Below are 21,347 nucleotides of genomic sequence, written 5' to 3' on the forward strand. Positions count from 1 at the left end.
TTGATGGTGGGGGGGGGGGGGGTGGGCAGTCGGAGATGTGCTCCTTCATCTCCCGCATCTCTCTCTCTCTCTCCCCGCCCCTTCTTCTCTCTCCGTAATCAGATGCAGCCACGATTAGTGACGGCGGCGGCTTCCGACGACTGACGATAGCCACCGAGCGAGGGAATCTCCGGTGACGTCTCTCGCAATTTGGAGCCATTGTCGCGATCTCCTCGTGATCCACGTCGGGATCTCCTCGCAATCTTCTCATTCAGCCATCGTTCAAGATCGCCATTCTGACAACCGTTCGCGAGCAAGAAGAACGCCGTCGCTGGAGAAGATGACCGTTCACAAACCAGATCACGATGTCGGAGTGGGGGAGGGGGGTGCAGTCGAGGGTGGTGGGCAGTGGAGAAGAGAGAGAAGAAAATGAAAAAGAAAATATGAAATCCGTTTTCAGAAAACGAAAACGAGAAAATGAAAACAACTTTTTTTCGTTTTCAAAATTTCACAAAACGACAAAAACAGTTTTGTTTTTGTTTTTTAAAAAAACTTTCGCCAAACGCATTTTTAATTTTTTGCTTCGAAAAATGTGAAAAATGAGATTGAAAACGGTAACAAACAGGGCCATAAAGGCAGGGGCTTAGGCCCCTCCCCACCCCCCACCCACATTTGTTTATTTATATTTTTATATATTTATATAAAATTTATAAGGGCGTGTATTTTTTTTTCTACCAGTAGGGTGAAATCATAAACACCCTCGGATTAAAAATGAATGGCCCAAAATAAACAATCCCATGAAAACAAAAATGAAGACCACCGCATCTCATCAAGTCGTTCCTCAAGTCTCTTAAAAAAAAAAGGGTTTCCTCAAGTCAACTCCATGTTGCCTTCCAAGTTTCTCCGACGAAGGGCCCTCTTCCCCCACAGGGATGGCCGAAGACAGCACCATTTTGCCTCTCCTCCGATAGCGCGTCTTCGACAACGACGGTACCACCCAGATCAGATTAAGTCCTCCCTTTCCTCCTTTGGCGCCATTTCCCGTCAATCATCGTCACCTTTCGTCTTCCTCGATGCCAGAGGTCTTGCCGTTGGACCTCCTCAAGTACGGGATCAGCGACGATCTCACCGATTTCGTCAAAGGAACCTCGGATTAAAGGGAGGAAGAGCAGAGGATTTATGTCGGTTGGGTTGATTTGGCGTGGATAGGGATTCTGTTGCAGCTCTAGAATTTCACTTCTTCAATTGTTACCCGTTCGTCAGAAGATTGAATGTGGTGAAGAACTGGGAATCGATGTGTTTGAGATGAAAAATTAATATGTGAAGTTGTTTGGTTAGTCCTCTTTCATTTTACGAATTTAAATTTTTAATTTAAGTTAAAATATGAAATTTTTTTAAAAATTTTTAATTATAATAAAAAATATTAAATGTGATATTTTTTAAAAAAATTTAACTATAAAAACTTAAAATTAAAAATTTAAATCAATAAAATAAATAAAACTTAGTGAAAAAATCCTCCAAAGTTCTTCAAAAATAAATCTCTATCTAGTCTTTGATTATTCCCCTATTGTTGTTAATGATTTATGAAAATTGTATAATGTTATTACTGCCTTTTAATCAAAATATTTTATTTGATACGAGAACATAGAAGATGTGTTTGGGGAAGAAGAAAAAAGAAAGCATCTTTTAAAGAATAGTGGATTTGGAAATCTCCTTGTTTTAGAGTTAGTTAGAAAAGTTACTTGCTCAGCAAGCTCAACAAGTTAGTTTGTTAAGTATATGAACAACTTGTTCAACAAGTTTCTGACTTGGTTATATATCCTTCTGTATATCATTATTTAATTAATGAAAATTACTCAGTTTTTGCAATATCTTGATTTTAGATCACCTGAGTTTAGGAATTTTGGATTGTAAGATAATTTATGGTCTATTTATTTTGTTAATTTGAATTAAGATATGATTTTGTGTGAAAATTTTTTATTATAATAAAAAGATTAAATGTAACTATATTTGAGAGTTTTATACTGTAATAAAACTTGAACGGTGAAACGAACGAGTCTTTAATGGTTTGAAGTTAGATTATGGGTTGTCTCTGGCCGAAGATGCCGCAAATGATTTTTTTTTCTTGGTTTTCATGTTTTCCAAAGATGCTAATCCACATGATCCGTTCCAATCCATTTTAGAATCTCGTCGAAACTAGGCGGGACAGAGCTGGGCTCGTCGGAGGCTGACAACCATGGTGGTTGGGCATGATAGGGGCAGGTCATTGGAGAGGACGACTGCGTCGATGGGTCGCAAGGGAAAGGACATGTTCATGTTCAATCTTGTTTTTTTTTTTTTTTTTTAAATTGTGTTTTGGCTATAATCTGGAGTGAAAAAGACTATGTAGAGCCTCTCTGAGATTTAATATTAACCGTTTGAATTTACTATACCGGTAGGGACAAATAACTCACCCTACCGTATTTCTTTCTTCTAAAAATTGAAAAATAATGCTTTAAATTAAAACTAAATAATGTCTGGAAGTACTTAACAAGATCTTTTCCCCTTCAACAATAGCTTGAATTATTTATTTGAAGTAAGTCTATTTGTTTTTATATTGACATTTTTTTTTTTATTTTTCATACACGTTCTTAAAACATTTTTCATTTTACTTGTTACATCTGTTTTAAAATTTTAAAAAAATCTTTACAATTAAATCACTTCAATTTTACGTTTTACATACATTCTTATACCACATTCATTCTATTTGTTAGATCCTCTAAAATTTCAAAAAAGTCTTGTTTTTTTTTTTTTTTTTTCCAACCTCCCCCAATCAAACTTATCCTTTTCTTTTTTTTAATATATATGAAATTGAAGTGTTTTTTTTTTTTTTGGAAGAAAATTTGATTTATAAGAACATTACGCTACAGAGTAGTAGACGTATGCAACCCAAAAAATAAAAATTCCAATTTCCACATTCAATTATAATGAAGTCCACATACCGGCCGCTCTTTTACGAATCTTTTTCTTTAAATTTTTTTTATGAATCATGAATATTTTAGAACTAATGATGAAAGCATCAAAAGTTGAATTGAAAAAAAAAAAAAAAAAAAAAAACCCAGCATATCCAAATCAACATTCTGCAAAATATGAATAAAGGAAAGTAAGGCAACAGTGAAGTATGAGATCAAGGTAAAGCGGTCGAAAACTCATGGCTCAATTGCTTATTTTCAATGTCAGGCAACAGCGGTTATTTTCTAACGGTCAAAAAACATTCTGCAAAATATGACGAGTGTTGTTTTTACGAATCATAATTGATGAATAAAAAAGGTGTGAATAGACGCACTCTTTGTTTTTTTTGTCCTCTCATTTTCTTGTTCTTTTTTACTTGTGTACATAGCCTTTTTAAAAAAAAAATAAAAAATAAAGCCTACACAATAATTTATTGGAAAGAGCGTATAAATTATGCCTCATAATGCTTTTAGACAGAAAAAAATAGAGCATAATAATAAGTAATCAATTAGACGTGATTGTAGAATGTCTATGACCTTTTATTTGTTTTGTTTCGTTTGTTATTTCATTTATTACTTATGCTTGTTATTTTTATTGTTGATAGAGTATATTAATAATATGAATATTGTTAATAATCGACAGTGCAAACGAATCGAATTTAAGCACTAATATTGTTAGGACGTATCAAAGTTATTTGTCATAAGTTTTTCCACCTTTTATCTTGCTGATAAAAAAATGAATGAAAAAAATGAATGGATGAATGAAATTTTATTTGTACATATTAAAAAAGACATATTCAATGGCGCTGATGATAAAGTTTGCCTTTTTAAGTATAGAAACACGTTGGGGACAATTGTATTTCCAATAACTATTTATTTTGGTTAAATATTTACTGTAATTATTTGTCTTTTTGAGTAAAATTCCTGACTTCGTTACTGTGTGAGTATGATAACAATAAGGTAGTAAAATTGCTTTTTCATCACAATTCATGATATAATAACTACATAAGCCTTCGCTATGGTCTATCTATGTAGGTTACAACATGTGAAGTAGTATTATATACTGTATGTCATTTTCGTCTTTTTCGTGTTAAATACAACATTAAGATTACATTTACATTCGAGAATCGAGATGATCTAATAATATGGGATAATTATTATTCTTTTTTGCGTGTGTTTATATCTTTTAAGCGTTAATATTACGTTAAATAAATATTATGTTAGATTTTTTACTTTTATATGGTATAGGTAACATAGTCTTTCTGTAATGACCATGTAACATATACACATTTGATATATATTAGTGGACCGAAATACATAACAGCGTGAAATTCAATAATTTTTATCTTCTCTTGTAACAGTTACACATGTAGTAGTAAATCCATCACCGAGTATGATGAATAGTTAGAAGCCTATAACAAAATGTTTTCGTGCCTTTGCTCCAAGGTTGGAGTTAGAAGTCTCTTGGTTGTAGAGGCTTTGCGGTTACATTGCTCAACACACTAGGCTCTGAGTTGATTGCAAACTAGTACGCACATCCAATATGTGATTGCAGACATAACCTTTACCGTAAAAAAATAAAGACTTTGAATCCCTACGCCCCAAAATTCAAAAAAGAATCATTTACAAGTAATTTTCTTACACACAAAAGCAGCAAAAGGACCCGCATTTTCACAAAGCCGTCTCATTTGCCTAAAAAGAAACACGATTGAGCAAGATTTGGTGGAATAAGCACTCCTTTCATTTGCAAGTTTTGTGGCACTTTTTCCCCTCCAACAAAAGAGCATCCTTCAATCCAAGACCATTCCCATTCCCCACTCTCTCCAACCTCTTTCCAAGCAATCATTCCCGGCCCAAAAACCTCTCTGTACAGGTAAATCCCTCCATCACAACCCACACACTTCGTACTAGCCCACCTTCCCATTTCCCCAACAAACTTCACGCCCAATTCACCCGGCACTTTCCCAACCAAAACCCACGAATCTCCCTCGCCCAACTCCCACACCCACGCGCCCCCTCCGCACGCCCCGCCGCCGCCGACGACCGCCAGCCTCCCCTTCCGCCGCACCGCCGCCGCGAACTCCAGCTTCTCCGCCATGGGCACCCTCAGCTCCAGCCAGCTGTTCGACGAAATGTCGCACCCCATCAGGCTGTACGCCCGGGCAGAAGTTATCCAGTACACCACGCCGTCGCAGAAAACGCTGTCGTTTGGCGTCCAAACGGTAAGCCTCACGGCGAACTCCGTCGGCAACGGCCCGACGACCCGCCACGTGTCGTGTCTGGAGTCGTAGACTTCCATGGTCGGCTCGTAGGTTGCCCCGCCACGTGGCGCCTCGGACATTCCGCCCGCCACGTAGACTTGGAAGCCGCCATCGTCGCCCAGAGGTATGACGCCAATGGCCGGGTTGGATCTTGGCGTGCTCAAGATTGGAAGTTTCTTGAATTCTCTTGTGAATGGATTACAAACAAGTAAATTGAGAAGATTAGTGGGGTTTGTGGTTTTGAAAAGGATGAGGCTTTTTATGGAGGTGAGAGGCCTAATTGGGGATGGTAAGAAGTTTAGAAAGATAAAGTGCCAGTTTTTGTTCGTGGGGTTTTGAGCATAGCAAGAAAGATTGTCCTTTTTGTGGCTGCGAAGTGGCAAGGCCACGAACCAATTAGATAAATATGAATTTGAAGCCGGACGACGTCGAGTTTTTGCGCACTCGTGCCACTGCCGACACGCCGAGGCGGCGCAGGCGAGAGAGTCCGGGGAGAGGAAGGAGAAGATGTTGGATAAGAGATCAAAGGGAAGGTCACTCCACATTGCGTGGCGTGGCGTGGTGTGGTGGTAAGAAAATGTAAAGATCGAGTATTAGAATAAGAGTAGTAAGCTAGATAGTTGACTGTGGTGGCTGATGAATAATTGGTGGTGAATTATTTGGTCTATAGGCCTTGGGATGTGAGACCCACGTGATGTTTGGAACTATATGAGCTGACCCACATGTGAGCCTGTCAATTGTTTAATGTTTGATTGAAGTTTTTTCGTGTTTTTTTTTTTTTTTTTTTTTTTTTTTTTTTTTTTTTTTTGGGGGGGTTTTTGGTTACTGTGAGGAGTTTTGGATAATAAAAATAGAATTAACGGTAGTTTTATTTTTTTCAGTCATTTTTAACCGTTAAATTTATATAAAAATTATTTATTTTGTATATTTTTTCAGTTTTATTTAATTTTAATTAGATCCTACTGTAACAGTCCCTTTTTTCTGTTAGGGAATGGACTAAAGGGTGGTTCTTTCGAGTGAGAACGGATCCAAGGGGCAACAAATATGCACCAAAATGGACAAAGTTGTTCTTACCTTTTGGGGGTCGCTCTCTTTAGTCTTTGCAATTGTCACTTTTTTTTTTTTTTGAGTTTTTGTGGTCCATTCCTATGGAATAAGATGCTCATGATGGTTTTACATTAAATTAATTGCGTAATGATGTTTTTATCTATAGGGTAGCCAATTAGAGTTGTTGAATTTTCTGTACTAAGGGTGAAAACTTTGTTCAAAAGTTTTGTACTAAAGGATAAGGTGAGGTTAGCAGGCTAAAGTGACAACTTGCTTGCATAATGACACGGCTTGTTTTGAAACATGGGTATTATGATCATGTCTATCATTAACTTAAATTGGAGACTTTTACAGCCACTTACATTGTAAATTAAGGCGAAATATGGATAGGATTTAGTTGTTATCGTTATCCTGAAGAAGAATTGCTGTCCCAAACCCGAATCCCATCAAGAGGTAGAGACTGCAATGGACTTTCCTTAGTGCGAGCATGAGTCTTACCCCTACTCTTTGTGTGAAAATTAAAAAAAAAAAAGTATTTGTTAGTTTCCCAAAAATATTAATCTTGATGTTCTTTAAAATAATTAAAAAAAAAAACCAAAGATGAAAAAAAGATACATATCTGAGACTAAACTATTCGCCATTCAATGCGTTTTGCATAATGTTTTGCAGCATAAAGCGTATTCTATTGCATAGGATCGGGAACTTTTCTTTTTTTTTGATAATTGGACGGATCGGGAACATCTTATTCTTGTGTCAGATAGCTAAGATCAATTAAATCATTTATTAGCTCTTCTGGGTTTTTATTTATCTTAAGATCTGCAATTCTCTGTGAGACCTGTGTCGTGATTTACATTTCAGTATCACTTGGATTCCTTCAATATTTTGAAGTTGGGGTGGTGACAAACCAACAAATTTTCCTTTCTGTACTTTGGCTGTGGTCCTTTGCGGACACACAAAAAATAAAAAAATTAAAGTTGAGATAAATTAAAATCTTTTATGGTGATGTATGATGTGTCTATGTCTACATGTAACATGTATCCAAAATCTTTTTTTTTTTTTTTTTTTTTTTTTGAGGGGATATCCAAAATCTCTTCGCTGTAAAACTTTGAGGAACTAGAATGTCGTTTCAGCTCGCTTTCTTTTATTGTCGTTTGGCTCTGAAAAATTATTAGGCCGTGTTTAGAATTGATCCCGTTTTTATTTTTCACTTTTTTTGAGAAAAAAATGAAAACGTTTCTAAAACGGCGTTTGACGTAATAAAGACAAAAAATAAAAATAAAAATAATTTTTTAATTTAGTGTAAAATGAGAGAGAAATGAAAAAAGATTTTGTCATTTTTCACTTTTTATTTTCATTTTCTCCTCTCCTGAGCAGAAAGAGAGAAAGAAAAATATTATTAAATTTTTTTACACTGAAAATAATTTCTTGATAAAACTACCAAACGCATTTTTAAAAATAATTTCTGTCTAAAATTAAAAACGTTTTTATTTTTATTTTTATATAAAAAATAAAATCATTTTAGAACGAATTTTAAACGCTCTCTCAGTATTTTTTTTTTTTTTTTAATGAATTCGAAAACCATTCGTTACTTAGGGACCAAATTCAAATGGATAATGCTTAAAAAATAATTTAAAAAAAAAAAAAACAGATGGATAATACCCGCGGGGGGTTAAAGTGAAATACAAAGGCGTCATTTTCTCAACGAAAATCAATAAAAAGAGTGCCGTTTTTTGTGACCAAAATAAAATGACCCAAACAACTTGTGATTTGAAAGAAACAACTTTGCTTTATCAGCTGTCCATTTTCCTTTCCCCCATTGGGCACTCTCAATTTCAAGATTTGAGTGTGATGGCTTCCTCAAAGAAATGGGCAAGCACCATATCTTCCTTTGCTTCTTGTACATATTTTCTTGTCATTATCCTTCAAATTCCTCTTTTCAGGTAACCCCCCTAACCTTTCTTTCTCATTATCTTTATCTCTTAATAACAAACAAATGTAGATCTAGGTCTAATATTGGGATGGAAAAATCTATTATGACACCCATTTGTTCATTCCGTTATTTATTTCCTTATTTAAAACCAAGTTATTGTTCGTCAAGCGACATTAAAATACTGGTTTTCCTTGCAATATTATATTGGGTTCTTTTGGTTCTTTTATGTATATTAATTTACCCAAAACGACACTGGGACCAATTTGCTTTTCACTTTTTTGGCTGGTAAAAGCCAACAATTTGATGGAATCTTACATGTTCTTTGGTTGAAATTAAACTAGTCGTAATTTAGGTTCTAATTCAATGCTAAAAGTTTGACAATTAGCCAAGATAATTAAGTTTCAATACAATGTCATACTTAATATTTTGAAAATGCTAAACATGGTACCAAATTTGTCATTCATTGATTGATGTGCTAACCTTTTTGCTTAATCATTATAACATTATCATGGTCAAATTATTTAGAAATGAAATATTTATTTACCAGGTCCAGAACTCAAAATTTATAAGAAAAATTAGATCATTTGAAATAGCATTATGCATTAAAATACAAAATAGAATAAAGTATTAAACATACCATTGTTGCACTATTTTTTTGTCAAAAATTGCATCGACATACATTGATTGAATTTGGTTTTAGAAGTACGCATAAATTTGGTTATTCATTTCTTTAACTGCTCATTAACTGGAATCTTTCTCTTTGCTAAAAAGGGCCCCTTGTAGAGCTGGAATATGTAGAACACCGTTAGAGTTGACATCTTCTCAGTTAATTGCCACCAAACTAATCCCTGAAGTTGCAGTGAAGACTCTTCTCTACCCTGGAGCCATTGCAAATGCTTTCTTCAACTACAAAACCATGCCAAACTACTACAACTTTCTGAAGTCATACCAATTCGCCACTCTACATTCAGCCCCTATGATGACCTTTGATGATCTAAAACAACTCGAGGTTAGCATGTCAAAGCATTTTTCCAATGGCCCTCATCTGATTTTGTAGGCAGTTCTTTTTTTTTTTCTAAGGATTTTCAACTAACCTGATTATATCTTCTGGTATAACGAATTTATGCTTATGGAACTATTTACTAGCAATATTTGGATTTGTAATAGTTTTTGAGGTTAAATATATGTAAATGCAATATTATTAGAAGAATATATGGTTATTTTTATGGACGGGCCCATAATACAACTATTATTTTTGGATATACTGTGCAGCTCGTTTTTCAGCCACTGGATAATGGTTTAAATAAATTCAGATCATTGAAAGTTTTTGTTGTCGGGTGGGTCATACCTGATAAAAGAGTAGTTCATATTGAAGGTCCACATCGATTTATTTGTTATCAACGACTGAAAAACAGGTTGCACGATGCGTCTCAAAATAATAGGTTGGCCTGGTTACTTTCACATTTTGCTGTTCTTGTTAGGAAAGTACAACAGTAAAGCATTCAAGTGAAAAGGCTATTATCTTCTCTTCTAGAATGCTAATTCTTACTTTGGTTAGCATCAGGTGCTTGCTGGAAGTTATTTGTCGGTGGCCGGAGCATTTGTGTGTCTCATAAAACCAGGGAGAATAAGCCTCATTGGAACACTATTGATCATATGGGGCCTTTCTAGGGAACTCATTATTGCCAAATCAGTTGACAACTATACTGGGAAAGCTGTATGTATTTACCCTGCAATGTCCATTGCCCTGGTTTCCGCCTTCTTGTCTGTGAGAAGGGATGTAAGGAGGATATTTCGTAGCTGCAGAGGTCGACAGGTTCCGAAAGCGAAACTCGTATAATATGAGGCAGCCAAATTTTCTAACATGTCTAATGATGACCCTCCTCATTTTATCATTTCTTGTTTCTAAGGGATCATACTAGTAGTAGTTTAGACTGATGATTCATGATGTATGTTGATAAGTTCACTCTAGGACTAGTATTTACCTACTTCCTAGCTAGAAACTTGGAAATATTTTGATACGTAATTTTCTTGTATTTTGTACTTGGCTATTCTTTAAAGCACTCCTCACGAGTGTGAGGTAAAAGTCATGGGGCCTTAAAACAATGTCTTTCTTCTTATCAAAATTAAATTGTGCTCGTAACGACTATCCATATGTTTGTGTGTGGTGGCAAAACACAATGATATGCATTTTGACTTCTGCAAAAATGGAAACCAAACTCTTAAAGGTCCCTGATGCACTGTTTGAGCAGAAGTAAGGAATTAAAATTAGGCAAATGTGATTTTCTTTTAACCTTGTGATGCAATCAACTCTACACTCTTTTGCATAAATTGTTTATCCACTTGAGGGACGATTAATCTAAATTAGTATTCACCTATAAACAGACTTGTTGTAAAGGGTATTTGTTGGATTGGTGGGGAAATGGTCTTTTTGCCAAGTTCTATTAATTAGGAAAATAACCATTTAAAGAAAAAAGGAGTAATGAGTGATTTAACTCCCTATTTAATAAGGATTATCAGGTTTAAAATTACACGTCATTGGTAGTTTTTTTTTTTTTTTTTTTTTAATACAACATTGAATCGAATTCCCAATTCCCTACCTAAACCCCACCTCACTCAAACCCCCCAATGCCACTAGACCAAGAGGATACATTACTGCTCGACACACGGAATTTTTTTTCTTTTTTTTGGGGTAACTAACTAAAGAATTCTTCTCAACAACCCTACCTAAACCCCACCTCACTCAAACCCCCCAATGCCACTAGACCAAGAGGATACATTACTGCTCGACACACGGAATTTTTTTTCTTTTTTTTGGGGTAACTAACTAAAGAATTCTTCTCAACAAAAATAAAACAAAGGGCATACATTACTGCTCAAAATGATTTATTAAAGTACAAATACTGGTAGTTAGTATATTTAAAAAGATTAAAATCCATTGAAGTTAGGGTCACAACTCACAAAACAAGATCCAAAGCAAATTCCGATTCTTGCAAACACGAAAGTTGTTTCTCTCTTTCTCTCTCTCTTTTTTAATTATTTTTTTTAATAAAGAAAAGTTGGTTGAGCATTTGTAACTTCCGCTCCCTTTCAGTGTTAGATTTAATATACATGCCGTTTAACTACTAAAGTTTGTTATCTGCTGTTTAGTAGTTAATAGTGTTTTTTTTTTTTTTTTTTTTGCTTGAAGTTAAGTAGTTAATAGTTAGTTTTTGTGATTAATTGGGGCTTGTGACACGTGTCAGCTTCAAATAGTTAGGCGTGTAATTAGTTAGTGCTGATTAGTTGTTAACATATAATATTTAAGGCTCTGCATACTTAATTACAATTTAGAGCTATTTCCATTTTCAGTTCACAGTGACGGAAATTTCTTCTTTTCCAAGTTCATTCATTTCTTTCCTCTTCTTCTTTGAGTTCTTTCATTTCTTTCTGAAAGGCGAAACTTCATATTCAGCGATTCCGTTTTGTCTGGTAGTTTACTTGTGGAGCCTTTTTGATTCCTCACGCTTGCACGCCCTTGACTCTTGCCTCTCCGTCCATCTTGGTGAATGATTTTCTGTCACTTTTCTCGGCCATAACTACGACCATCAAGTGAGTTCTGCGAGCTTCTTTTACTTTTTTTTTCTCTACTTTGTATGCAATCTAGTGAACTCTTGATATTAGTCATGGGCTCTAGTTTTAAGCTTTGGTTTGTAGAGAAAGTTATGGAGGTTTCTGGGTTTTAGAGTTTGGTTCTCCACTTCTAAGGATTTGCTAGTAAGACTAGGACTAAGACCCGTTGATTGTCTATTTGAGCTTAATTAAATTCTGATTAATTGAAGTGGGTTTTGTTTTTAGCTTGCATTTTCTAAACCCAAGTAGCAATTTTGGGCTTCTGAGACACTTGATCGGAGTTTTCGGACGTATACTTGTTTCTGAAGCTGGGTTTCTTTAATGGGGTTTATCAAGAATTGGGTTTCATAGGTCTTCTTTTTATTTTCTTTTATTAAAGACGAAAATTTCATGTAGAAGTACCAAGATCGATATAGCAAAATGATCTATTATAAGATTTCAATGATATTTTCTGTAAAGCTCAAAAACCCAAATCGTTTCATTGGATTACTTCAACTCTTTGGTTTTTGCCTTGTAGATGTTTGGTGGTTGTCTGATAATGCCTTTCCACACTTCGAGCTATCCATCCCACAACTTGGGCTATGTAAACACGCATAGAGCCCTTCCTAAGACAAGATCACAATCAAATCGTGTTCTAGCTACACCCCCATTTTCATATCTCTTGCACACAGATGAAAGCGGGAAATTTTCTGAATCCAACGAAGGTTCTGGTTCAAATACAGCTTCTACAACTGGTGATTGTGCTATTAATCTGGAAAACACAGTCGGCATAATTGGAGGGGTGTCAGTGAATTCTACGCTGAAATTCTTGAGAAAGCTAGTGCAATGGGGTTCGAAAGACGAAAATACTGTTCCTTTTGTGCTTTGCTCTGATCCCGTGTTGAGTAAGGAGCTTCTGTTACACGAGAGGAGTTCTTTGCCTTCTCTTAGTAGTGGCAAAGACAAGCATGCCCAGTTAGATTCTACACCCATCGTGGAGAGTCTGAGAAGTAAAAGGACTTTCCTGGAAAATTCAGGAGCTCGTTGCATAGTGATGCCATGTCATGTGTCGCATTCTTGGCATGAAGAAGTTTTTAAGGGGTCTGCTGTTCCCTTCTTGCACATGGGAGAGTGCATCGCAAGGCAGCTCAAGGAAGCCAAGTTGAAGCCACTTGAAGCTGGAAGTCCTCTGCGGATCGGTGTACTTGCAACCAGCACAACGTTGAACGCGGGATTTTATCAGGAAAAACTGCAGAATGAGGTCAATTAATGTGTATCCATTATCTGCCATTTATTTTCTTTAAAGCATGGTCTAGAACAATAAATTGTAGCAGATATTCTCAACTAGCCTAGGACAGAGAAAAATGAAATTACACTGAAACTCCATATCGTCAACATTGTTCCTGTTGACGGTGATTTCACGTGTCGCTTTATCGTTCGTCCAGGTGTCCGTCACATTTTTCCACACAACAGCTCCCAATCACGTACTTAACTAGCTTAAGGCTCTATAATAATAAAGATGGTAATAATGACTATACTTGCAGGGATTTGAGGTTGTGCTTCCAGATAAAGCAACCATGGAACATGCTGTAATTCCTGCTATTGATGCCATAAGTAGAAACGACACAGAAGGAGCTCGGACTTTGTTAAGAATTGCGGTCCAAGTTCTTCTGGTGAGGGCTGTTAATTCTGTGATTCTTGCCTCGGAGGATATGAGGGATCTTTTGCCTCGGGATGATCCTCTTCTTAAGAAATGTGTTGACCCCATGGATGCATTGGCCTGGTCAACTATCAAGTGGGCTCAATCTGCCGAGAAAGCTGCATAAAGATGTACAGTTTAGCATTCAAATTTACTTGTAGGAACTTTGGTTGTGGTGTAAAATTTCATTTTGTTTTGCTATTCTGAAGTTAGTGGAACATTTGTAATGAAAACTTTTTCTTGTATTCGATTGAGAGTTGTTGTAAGAAACAATTCTGTTAAGGATCATATTGAAAAGAGTAGCTAATTGGTCTACTCGACATTTAAGCATAGAAATCCTTGTGTTGTACTTCTTGATGAAATTCGAACTCTTCATTAATCCCATATTCATTAGCAGTTTTTGTGAGTTGCTACATTTTTAATTCGTTCGCAAAACAAATCTAACACGTCTTCTCTTATTCAGTAGTAACTACTAGTTATTCTTGCATTTTCCATAGCTCTTCCCCACATGGTCTTGGACGTTCTGTGCCGCTGCCACATTAAAAGGAGCCATAAGAATCCCGTCGTTAATTAGTTGAAAGGAACTTATGCTCCCTTAACAAAATGCTTTTGCATTTGACCCAAACTCACCCCATTGCATTCTCAAGTCAAGTATGAGAATTTTTTTTTTAAATGAATAATATATTCTAAAATATGAAAAGGCATTACAAACACCAATCTATACACATAGCCTTTACTATATATAACACGGCACCACAAATAACCGGATCCATCAATAAATTCGAATGAAGGGAAAATAGTGGAAATCGTCCAGAGAGATACACAAAAAATCGAGCGCACACATGGAGCCGATGGAAACAATCCAATCACCGATGTCGAGAAGCTTATAGCACAAAGGCTAGACAAAAACTGCAAAGAAACGTATCTTACAGACGAAAAAACAATAGCCTAAACTAATCAGGGTAAGAATTATTACAAATGAAAAAGGAAAAATTCACAAGCTAGAACATCAAAACACCAAAGAGAGCAATAAAACGATATAAAAGACAAGTGGTTGGTAAACACACAAAGGTGATAATCGGCATATGTATCACTGTATAGCCACTGCGTCCATCATGACTTTTGGCTTAGTGTTACAGGTACTTAAGCATTTATGGTCATGGAGATCGTAGGAAGGATCTTAGGCTTAAACTTTCTGATGTGTAAGATCCTCTATTAGAGGCAAGCACATAGCATACTAGTTACGAGGAGAACGATTATGATATAAAGGAAGGAACTCAGAATTTCAGAGAGAAAGAACAAGAATTTAGAAACTCATGATATTATTTCTGAGCAAACTTTTTTACAAAGTTCTCTAGTTCGAGGACTTCTGCCTTTACAAGAGAAATGCCTCGCCTTATATAGCTGAGGCTGGGCTTACAAGATTTCAATCTTATCTGATACGATAAGATTCACACTATTCAACTTTTGATTTATATTACAAAAGATAAAAACTACTTTTGATAAACTGGCTGGCACACTATTCTACTTTTGACTTATTTTTCAAAAGATAAACTTTATACAAGATAAGGACCCATGCAGAAAGATGACAGCTGGAGAGAACTTCTCCGATGACGATTCTAACTCTATTTTAGATTCAATCTAGCAACCGTTCCTCCTTCGCAAATGGCATGAACCCCGCCCAAAACTGAGCATCCGATGACGAGCTTGTGCTGAGCCTCTGACCATGATAGCTCCTCCCTCTTTTTTTCCCTCTCTCTGTGTGTTTTTACTAGGGCCGGCTGCTTCTCGTATGAGAATCTTATTGGGTTTCATTGAAAAAATAAAATAAAATAAACTCTCCTCGTTGTATCTGTAGTTGATGCTATCTAAATAATTAAACGGTTGGACTTAGAACCTTGAAAAAACTTAAAATCTAAATGCTTATAAAAAAGGCTTGCTGTCTGGTGAAAGAGTTGGGACATGAAGTCATACGAGATACTCTTGGAAAAAAAAAAAAAATCGTGCGAGATACAGATTTAGTGCCAATGGACTTGGCACACTGGATACGGCAGTGGTATTATGAATGAGATTCATTGCATAGTGTTGCAGAAAAAGAAACACAATCCGCAAATGTGGAGGGCTTTCCTGAAAATTGAAGGCAAGCTGCACCGGCAGTCGCAAGGCAATGAAAAACAAGTCTTTCTTTTCCTGAAGAAACAGAAACACTCTGGTTTGGGTCGGTGCTTATGGACGTTGCACTTTGATGAGTGTCTATACCACCTAACTTTGTAGAAAAACAAACCCATTCGGCACATGTTAGTTTACAATTCAAGTACACCGGCTGTATTCCTATCTAATCAAGGCAACCTGTTCTGCAGATAAAGTTGCAGGGTTTTCGCATATTATGATCGAAAAAAGGAGAAAAGGGAAGGGAAGTTGGAGGCATAGAAGCTTGGACTAAATGTGGTCCTACGAACAACATGTTCGTTAATGCCATAATCACAACCCCAACTACTCTGCTTCTGCCTATGTCCTCCATTTTCTAGCTCTCTTTGTAAATTTGCTGTTCTTTGTAGTGAAGCTGTGTGTAAAATAAAGAATTATATAGGGGCTTAAAATGCTTTATCATGCAATCATTGATGACTTCTTTAAAAAAAGGGTTGGAAGTTAAATTTCAAAATTAGCGTGCTATGGACGTCCTTTGGCTAAGTAGCTAAGATGATTAATGGGTTCTTGGTACGTGACATATTTTCGCTTTTCTTGGACTGGAGGAGGCCTTATTTTGTTAAATTAGTGTCTTGCGTAATTTTCAAAATGACAGCAACAAATGATCTAGTTGGAGTGGTTCTGACCTTTACTGTTTATGCTTAAGTAACATATAATCTGCTTGAAAGGGCATTCAGAAGAAAATTTGAAAAAGAAGTGTCATCAATTTAAATGAAGTTTTGTGACTTGTCATCAAAGTATTTAGACGGAACTGCATGGAACATTAGCTCACTAATACCGGTTCAAACCAGATTTTGTTCACGATAATTAAACATTATGATTTCAAACGAGATATTCAGAATTTGTGTGCAAATTCAATAAAAAATTCAAATCCCAAAACAAATTGCAGTGAAAAGGAATATATATATATATATATATATATACCAAGAGCCAACAAGAGTGCTTGCCAAAGAGTAAAGCAGGAGAAATTAGCAAACGAAACTTAAAAATGAATCACATTTATTTCTCTTACTATTATCATTATTTTTTCTTTTAACTTTCAATAATGAAAAGATAGAAGAAAATCATCTACTGAAGCTTTTTTATCCCAGGAAATGAGGGGAGAATCGCGATGAGAGGATCATTATATCCAACAGCATCTGCTCAAAGCGAAAAGAGAGCATACTTTAGAGGACATTTAAGGAAGCAAGAAAAGAGGGAAAGAGAAAATATGATCAAACTTACCGCCATCCTCTCTTAGTATCTTGATTACCTCGCCAGATACATCAGACTGAGAGAGAAATAATTAAAGAAATACATATGTTACTAAATAGAAGGAAGAAGAGAAAGAATAGCTCGAAATGATGAGAAATATTGCACGTTTCAAACCTCAATTGGGAGTTCCCCACCAAGCTGTTCTATGTAGCATACCACTTGGCCTTCCTTCACTTCTTGCTTCTGTTGAATCCATAATACAAAAGGTGTTAGGATTTGACTCGACCGGAGTCCTATACTGCAATTTTTAAGACTCGAAGTGTGCCTCCTATCGTGTCATGATCGGTAGGTCAGTGGTGAAAAAGTCTTGAAATTGGTCGGAAAAAACTACTATACTCCTTGTCGTTAAGTGTGGCGTACTGACTATTAGTAAAAAGTAACTTCGTGTTGTTCTAAATGAGTTAGAATACTTAAAAGATATGATTCCTAAAAGGTCTGTTAGACATAGTTATAAATAATACAAGGGTAAGAAAAAGATGCATACATTATGACATGAAGAGTTGACATATCTAGTTAAGGATGATAACCAGGAAAGCCACATTCAGAGCAAGAACTCATGCTATGATAATCCTCAAAAGATTTTCACTTTGTGTGTGTTTTTCACTCTTGTTTTAACAAGAAATTCTTGGTTGGCATTTCGTAATCATGTGAAACATTTCCTTGCAATAAAGAAATTCCTTAATAAAGGCATACCTCTTTACATGGAGGCGGAGCACGCTTTCCCTTTATAGTTCGAGATCTCCTAAAAAATCCCACCTGCAACATTTACACTTTTAGAACCAAAAATTTACAGAACAATCAAAGCAATTGAATATGCGCTGATTACCCTTGGAGACCGTATTATCACCAAGCCTGCATCTGCAGCTCTATCTACCAATGTCTGAATATTCTTTGAAGAAGTTTCTGACTTAGTTATAGCCAAAGATGGTGTAGAGACAAAACCATTCAAATCAGAGCTTTCAGCAATCACATTATATGCACTGGTAGGGGCAGCACTTGGGGGTGGTGAAGTGTTGACTTCTTCGGTCAATTTTCTCCTCACGTGCAACCGGAATCCACTGAGCTGATTATAAGTTGAAATGGAGAAATGTTAGACTTAGGAAAGAGTTTATGATGAGAAAACTGTAGAAAACAAGAAAAGAGAGGGGTGGGAGAAAAGAGAGAGGATAAAGTCATTGCTGCTTACTTTCATCTCAAATTCTGCAATTGAAGTTGTGTCACATATTGTTGAGAGCAGAGATTCTACCTACAAATAAAATTCAACTAAATTATAGGTTTCAAATTCATGACTATGTAAGCATGTCAATGTTCATGAGAGTACATACATGTGTAAATAAAGAAATGATTATCCTTTACAACCAAAGAATTCTGATTATCGGCAAACTTACCTCATCAAAATTTGGAACGAGCTGGCTTGTTAGACCAGAGTATTTGGACTGTTCACCATCATCTTCTGAACTTACAACAGCTGTTACATCATCAACAAAAGTGTCAGATACAAGTTAACTCTCAAGAAGAAATTAGGACTATCATCAGTATAATATGCACTGCAAAGCTACCCCATACGTCTCAGAAATATATAAATCTTTAAAGTTTGACTGCTATGACGTTGTATTATATAAAGAAAATGACAGATAATGAAACAAAAATTCAAAATCACAGCTAAAAATTTGTAGTGGCGGCACATTTCAAAGTTTTTGGTAAAAGGGGCTAAAAGGGTACTTGTAATTTTTTATCTAAAGAAACTTCTCATCCAATCAAGTAATGTCAAATGTGCAAATGCATGAGATGATACATGTTTTAAAATGGGAAACGATTATCCAGCAAAATTGACAACTTGGGTACTGTTAGGCCTCCTGTTACGTTGGTCTATTCTCGGAGGAAGGGGCGTGGGGCAATTGTACAAGACAAGGGGGTAGGAAATGGAAATATGGGAAAGGAGAGCTGATGTGGCAAGTTGGTTAGGAATTTGTTAGCTGGGAAGCATATCTAGGGAAGGAGGGGGGACGAGAGTGATACGAACCCCGCCAACAATGTGACGAAACCCGTAGCCAAATATGGGATACGATCCAAGATTTTCAAGAATTGATGGAAACCGCGACCCGTTGCTTAGCGAAGCAAGAACCTTGGTATGGTGAAAACGCCACAAACGAGTATGGAAATCCCGTTTGATAAGTCGGGTTGAACGCCACAAGGAAAACCTTGATAAGTTCGAAATAGTTCTTCAAGAACTCAAGAAGAATATCTCACAAAGTAAATAAACATCAAAACTTTTTATTAATTTTCGTTTTCAGCCTTAAATAGCCAAATATGAGCTGAAAAAAAGTTTAAAAATTGAAAAGTCATATTCTATCCTTAATGAGATAGAAACCTAAAACAAGATAAACCCTAAAAACAAGATAAAATGCACCTAAAGCTTATCCTAGGGAAAGAATCCGAATTTTGACCTAAAGATAAGATAAAACATGCCTAAAACCTAATCCCTTAGGAAAGAATCCGAATTTGACTCCAACTCCTTCCTTCTAAACGCCTAAAGATAATCTCTTAGGGAAGGAATCCGAGTTTGAATCTAACTCATTCCTTAAAAACGCCTATTATGCAATTTAAATGTTTAAATTGAAACTTAAACCTAAAACGATAGAATTATGATAAAAGCAAAGTCTTTATTTGGAATTTGACTTGATCCTTTGCTGGAAATTGCGCCTAACTTCTTGGAACTTGCTGGAATGTGCGCCTAACCCTTTGGAATATGCAAGTTGGCCATACAATGGCTTGATGGAGCAAAGCACCGTAAATAACCCTCTAAGCAGCAGTTAACAACCTCTGTTTGTCCATCGGATTCCGGATGATAAGCGGAACTGGTATACAACTTAGTGCCTTGCAATTTGAATAATTCGCGCCAAAATCCACTCATAAAGATCGCGTCCCTATCACTTACTATGGAGCGTGGAACCCCATGAAGCTTAACAATGTGCGAGACAAACAATGCAGCCACTTGTTTGGCCGCATATGGGTGAGCCAGTGGGCAAAAATGGGCGTATTTCGACAGACGATCCACGACCACCAAGATGGTGTCAAACCCGCCAGACTTAGGCAAGCCCCCAACAAAATTCATGGATACATCGTCCCAAACCAAGTCCGGAATAGGTAAAGGCTGCAAGAGGCCTACTGGCGAAAGGTCTTCAGACTCATTCTGCTGGCAAATCTCGCAGTGAGCCACATAATCCCTAATGAAACGCTTCATCCCTCGCCAGAGCACTACGGCGGACAACCGCTTGTAAGTACGCAAGAACCCGGAATGACCCCCAATCACTGAGTCGTGGAACTCATGAACCATCCAAGCAATGCAAGGAGAATTGCTACCAAGACTAGTCGGTTCTTAAAGAACAATAGGCCATTTTTTAACAAATAGCCTTCCATGAGCTCGCTGTCTTCGAGCTTAGAAATGGTTGTGGCCTACTCTCTCTGTGTGCGGCTCCAATCGGATGGCCTCCGAATCCCCATCCTAGGGCATGGTGAAGGCGCAAAGAGTAGCATCCGACCAGTCTCCCCGCCTTGATAGCGCGTCAGCCACCTTATTGGCCATTCCTAGCTTGTATTGTAACTCAAAGTCATAGCCGAACAGTTTATACACCCACCGCAGCTGGTCGGGAGGAAGTTGGCGTTGACCCATGAGATACCGCAAACTTTGCTGATCAGTTCGGACTACAAAATGTCGCCCCAATAAGTAGTGTCTCCATTTTTGAATTGCCAACACCACCCCCATAAGCTCCCTTTCGTAAACAGACTTTACGCGGGAAGCAGGAGCGAGGGCCTTGCTGAAAAACGCGAGAGACCTGTCCTCCTGCATCAGAACCGCCCTTAAGCCTTCTCCGGAAGCGTCTGTTTCGAGCAAAAAGGTTTTAGCGAAATCCGGCATTGCTAATACCAGGAGTTGTGTCATGGCGGCCTTCAGTGCCTCAAAGGCGTGATGTGCAGTGTCGGTCTAACCAAAGCCCTTCTTTGTAAGCAACTTTGTTAAGGGCCTTGCGAGGATGCCATAACCCCTCACAAACCGCCTGTAATATCCCGTGAGCCCCAGGAACTCGCATACTTCTCGGGCGTTTCGTAGGGGGGGCCATGCCGTGATAGCCTGAATCTTAGAAAGATTAGCTGCTACCCCCTGCGCCGAAATTAGGTGGCCTAGGTACTCTAACTGACGCTGCCCGAAACTACACTTCTTATTAGCAAACAACTTCTCACGCTGCAAGACACTAAAGACAGTGGCCAAGTGTTGGCGATGGTCCTCCCACGAACGGCTGTACACCAAAATATCATCAAAGAATACAAGAACGAACTTCCTGAGGTAAGGCCGAAAAATCCTATTCATGAGGGCTTGGAAGGTGGCT

The 21,347-nt window shown here is 37.1% G+C and overlaps 4 protein-coding genes across 7 annotated transcripts; 2 read left to right on the forward strand and 2 right to left on the reverse strand.

The window, feature by feature from the left end:
* Positions 1–4,576: 4,576 nt before the first annotated feature.
* LOC21408493 (F-box only protein 6) lies at positions 4,577–5,803 on the reverse strand. The gene has a single exon (XM_010098960.2). The coding sequence runs from the start codon at positions 5,773–5,775 to the stop codon at positions 4,654–4,656; it is 1,122 nt and encodes a 373-aa protein (XP_010097262.1). The 5' UTR covers positions 5,776–5,803; the 3' UTR covers positions 4,577–4,653.
* Positions 5,804–8,008: 2,205 nt separating this feature from the next.
* On the forward strand, positions 8,009–10,348 carry LOC21408494. Of its 4 annotated transcripts, none has more exons than XM_024166141.1 (4): positions 8,009–8,217; positions 8,979–9,216; positions 9,480–9,649; positions 9,766–9,893. In XM_024166141.1, exons 1-4 carry the CDS (start codon positions 8,024–8,026, stop codon positions 9,821–9,823), a joined length of 660 nt encoding a protein of 219 aa, XP_024021909.1. In that variant the 5' UTR covers positions 8,009–8,023; the 3' UTR covers positions 9,824–9,893. The 4 variants fall into 4 exon arrangements, with proteins under 4 accessions (XP_024021909.1, XP_024021910.1, XP_024021907.1 ...); XM_024166142.1 differs by having other exon boundaries at positions 9,772–9,893; XM_024166139.1 differs by lacking the exon at positions 9,480–9,649 and having other exon boundaries at positions 9,766–10,348.
* Positions 10,349–11,554: 1,206 nt separating this feature from the next.
* On the forward strand, positions 11,555–13,873 carry LOC112091752 (probable amino-acid racemase). Its single transcript, XM_024166132.1, has 3 exons — positions 11,555–11,798; positions 12,337–13,059; positions 13,343–13,873. Exons 2-3 carry the CDS (start codon positions 12,337–12,339, stop codon positions 13,622–13,624), a joined length of 1,005 nt encoding a protein of 334 aa, XP_024021900.1. The 5' UTR covers positions 11,555–11,798; the 3' UTR covers positions 13,625–13,873.
* Positions 13,874–16,594: 2,721 nt separating this feature from the next.
* Positions 16,595–20,296, reverse strand: LOC21408495. The gene is made up of 8 exons (XM_024166155.1): positions 19,699–20,296; positions 18,348–18,427; positions 18,146–18,205; positions 17,786–18,022; positions 17,653–17,715; positions 17,074–17,142; positions 16,930–16,975; positions 16,595–16,844 (listed from the first exon to the last, which is right to left on the reverse strand). The coding sequence occupies exons 1-8, from the start codon at positions 20,294–20,296 to the stop codon at positions 16,774–16,776; spliced, it is 1,224 nt and encodes a 407-aa protein (XP_024021923.1). The 3' UTR covers positions 16,595–16,773.
* Between the last annotated feature and the right edge of the window lie 1,051 nt (positions 20,297–21,347).

Source organism: Morus notabilis, unplaced genomic scaffold (assembly GCF_000414095.1).
Source record: "Morus notabilis unplaced genomic scaffold, ASM41409v2 Scaffold843, whole genome shotgun sequence".
Classification (NCBI taxonomy): domain Eukaryota; kingdom Viridiplantae; phylum Streptophyta; class Magnoliopsida; order Rosales; family Moraceae; genus Morus; species Morus notabilis.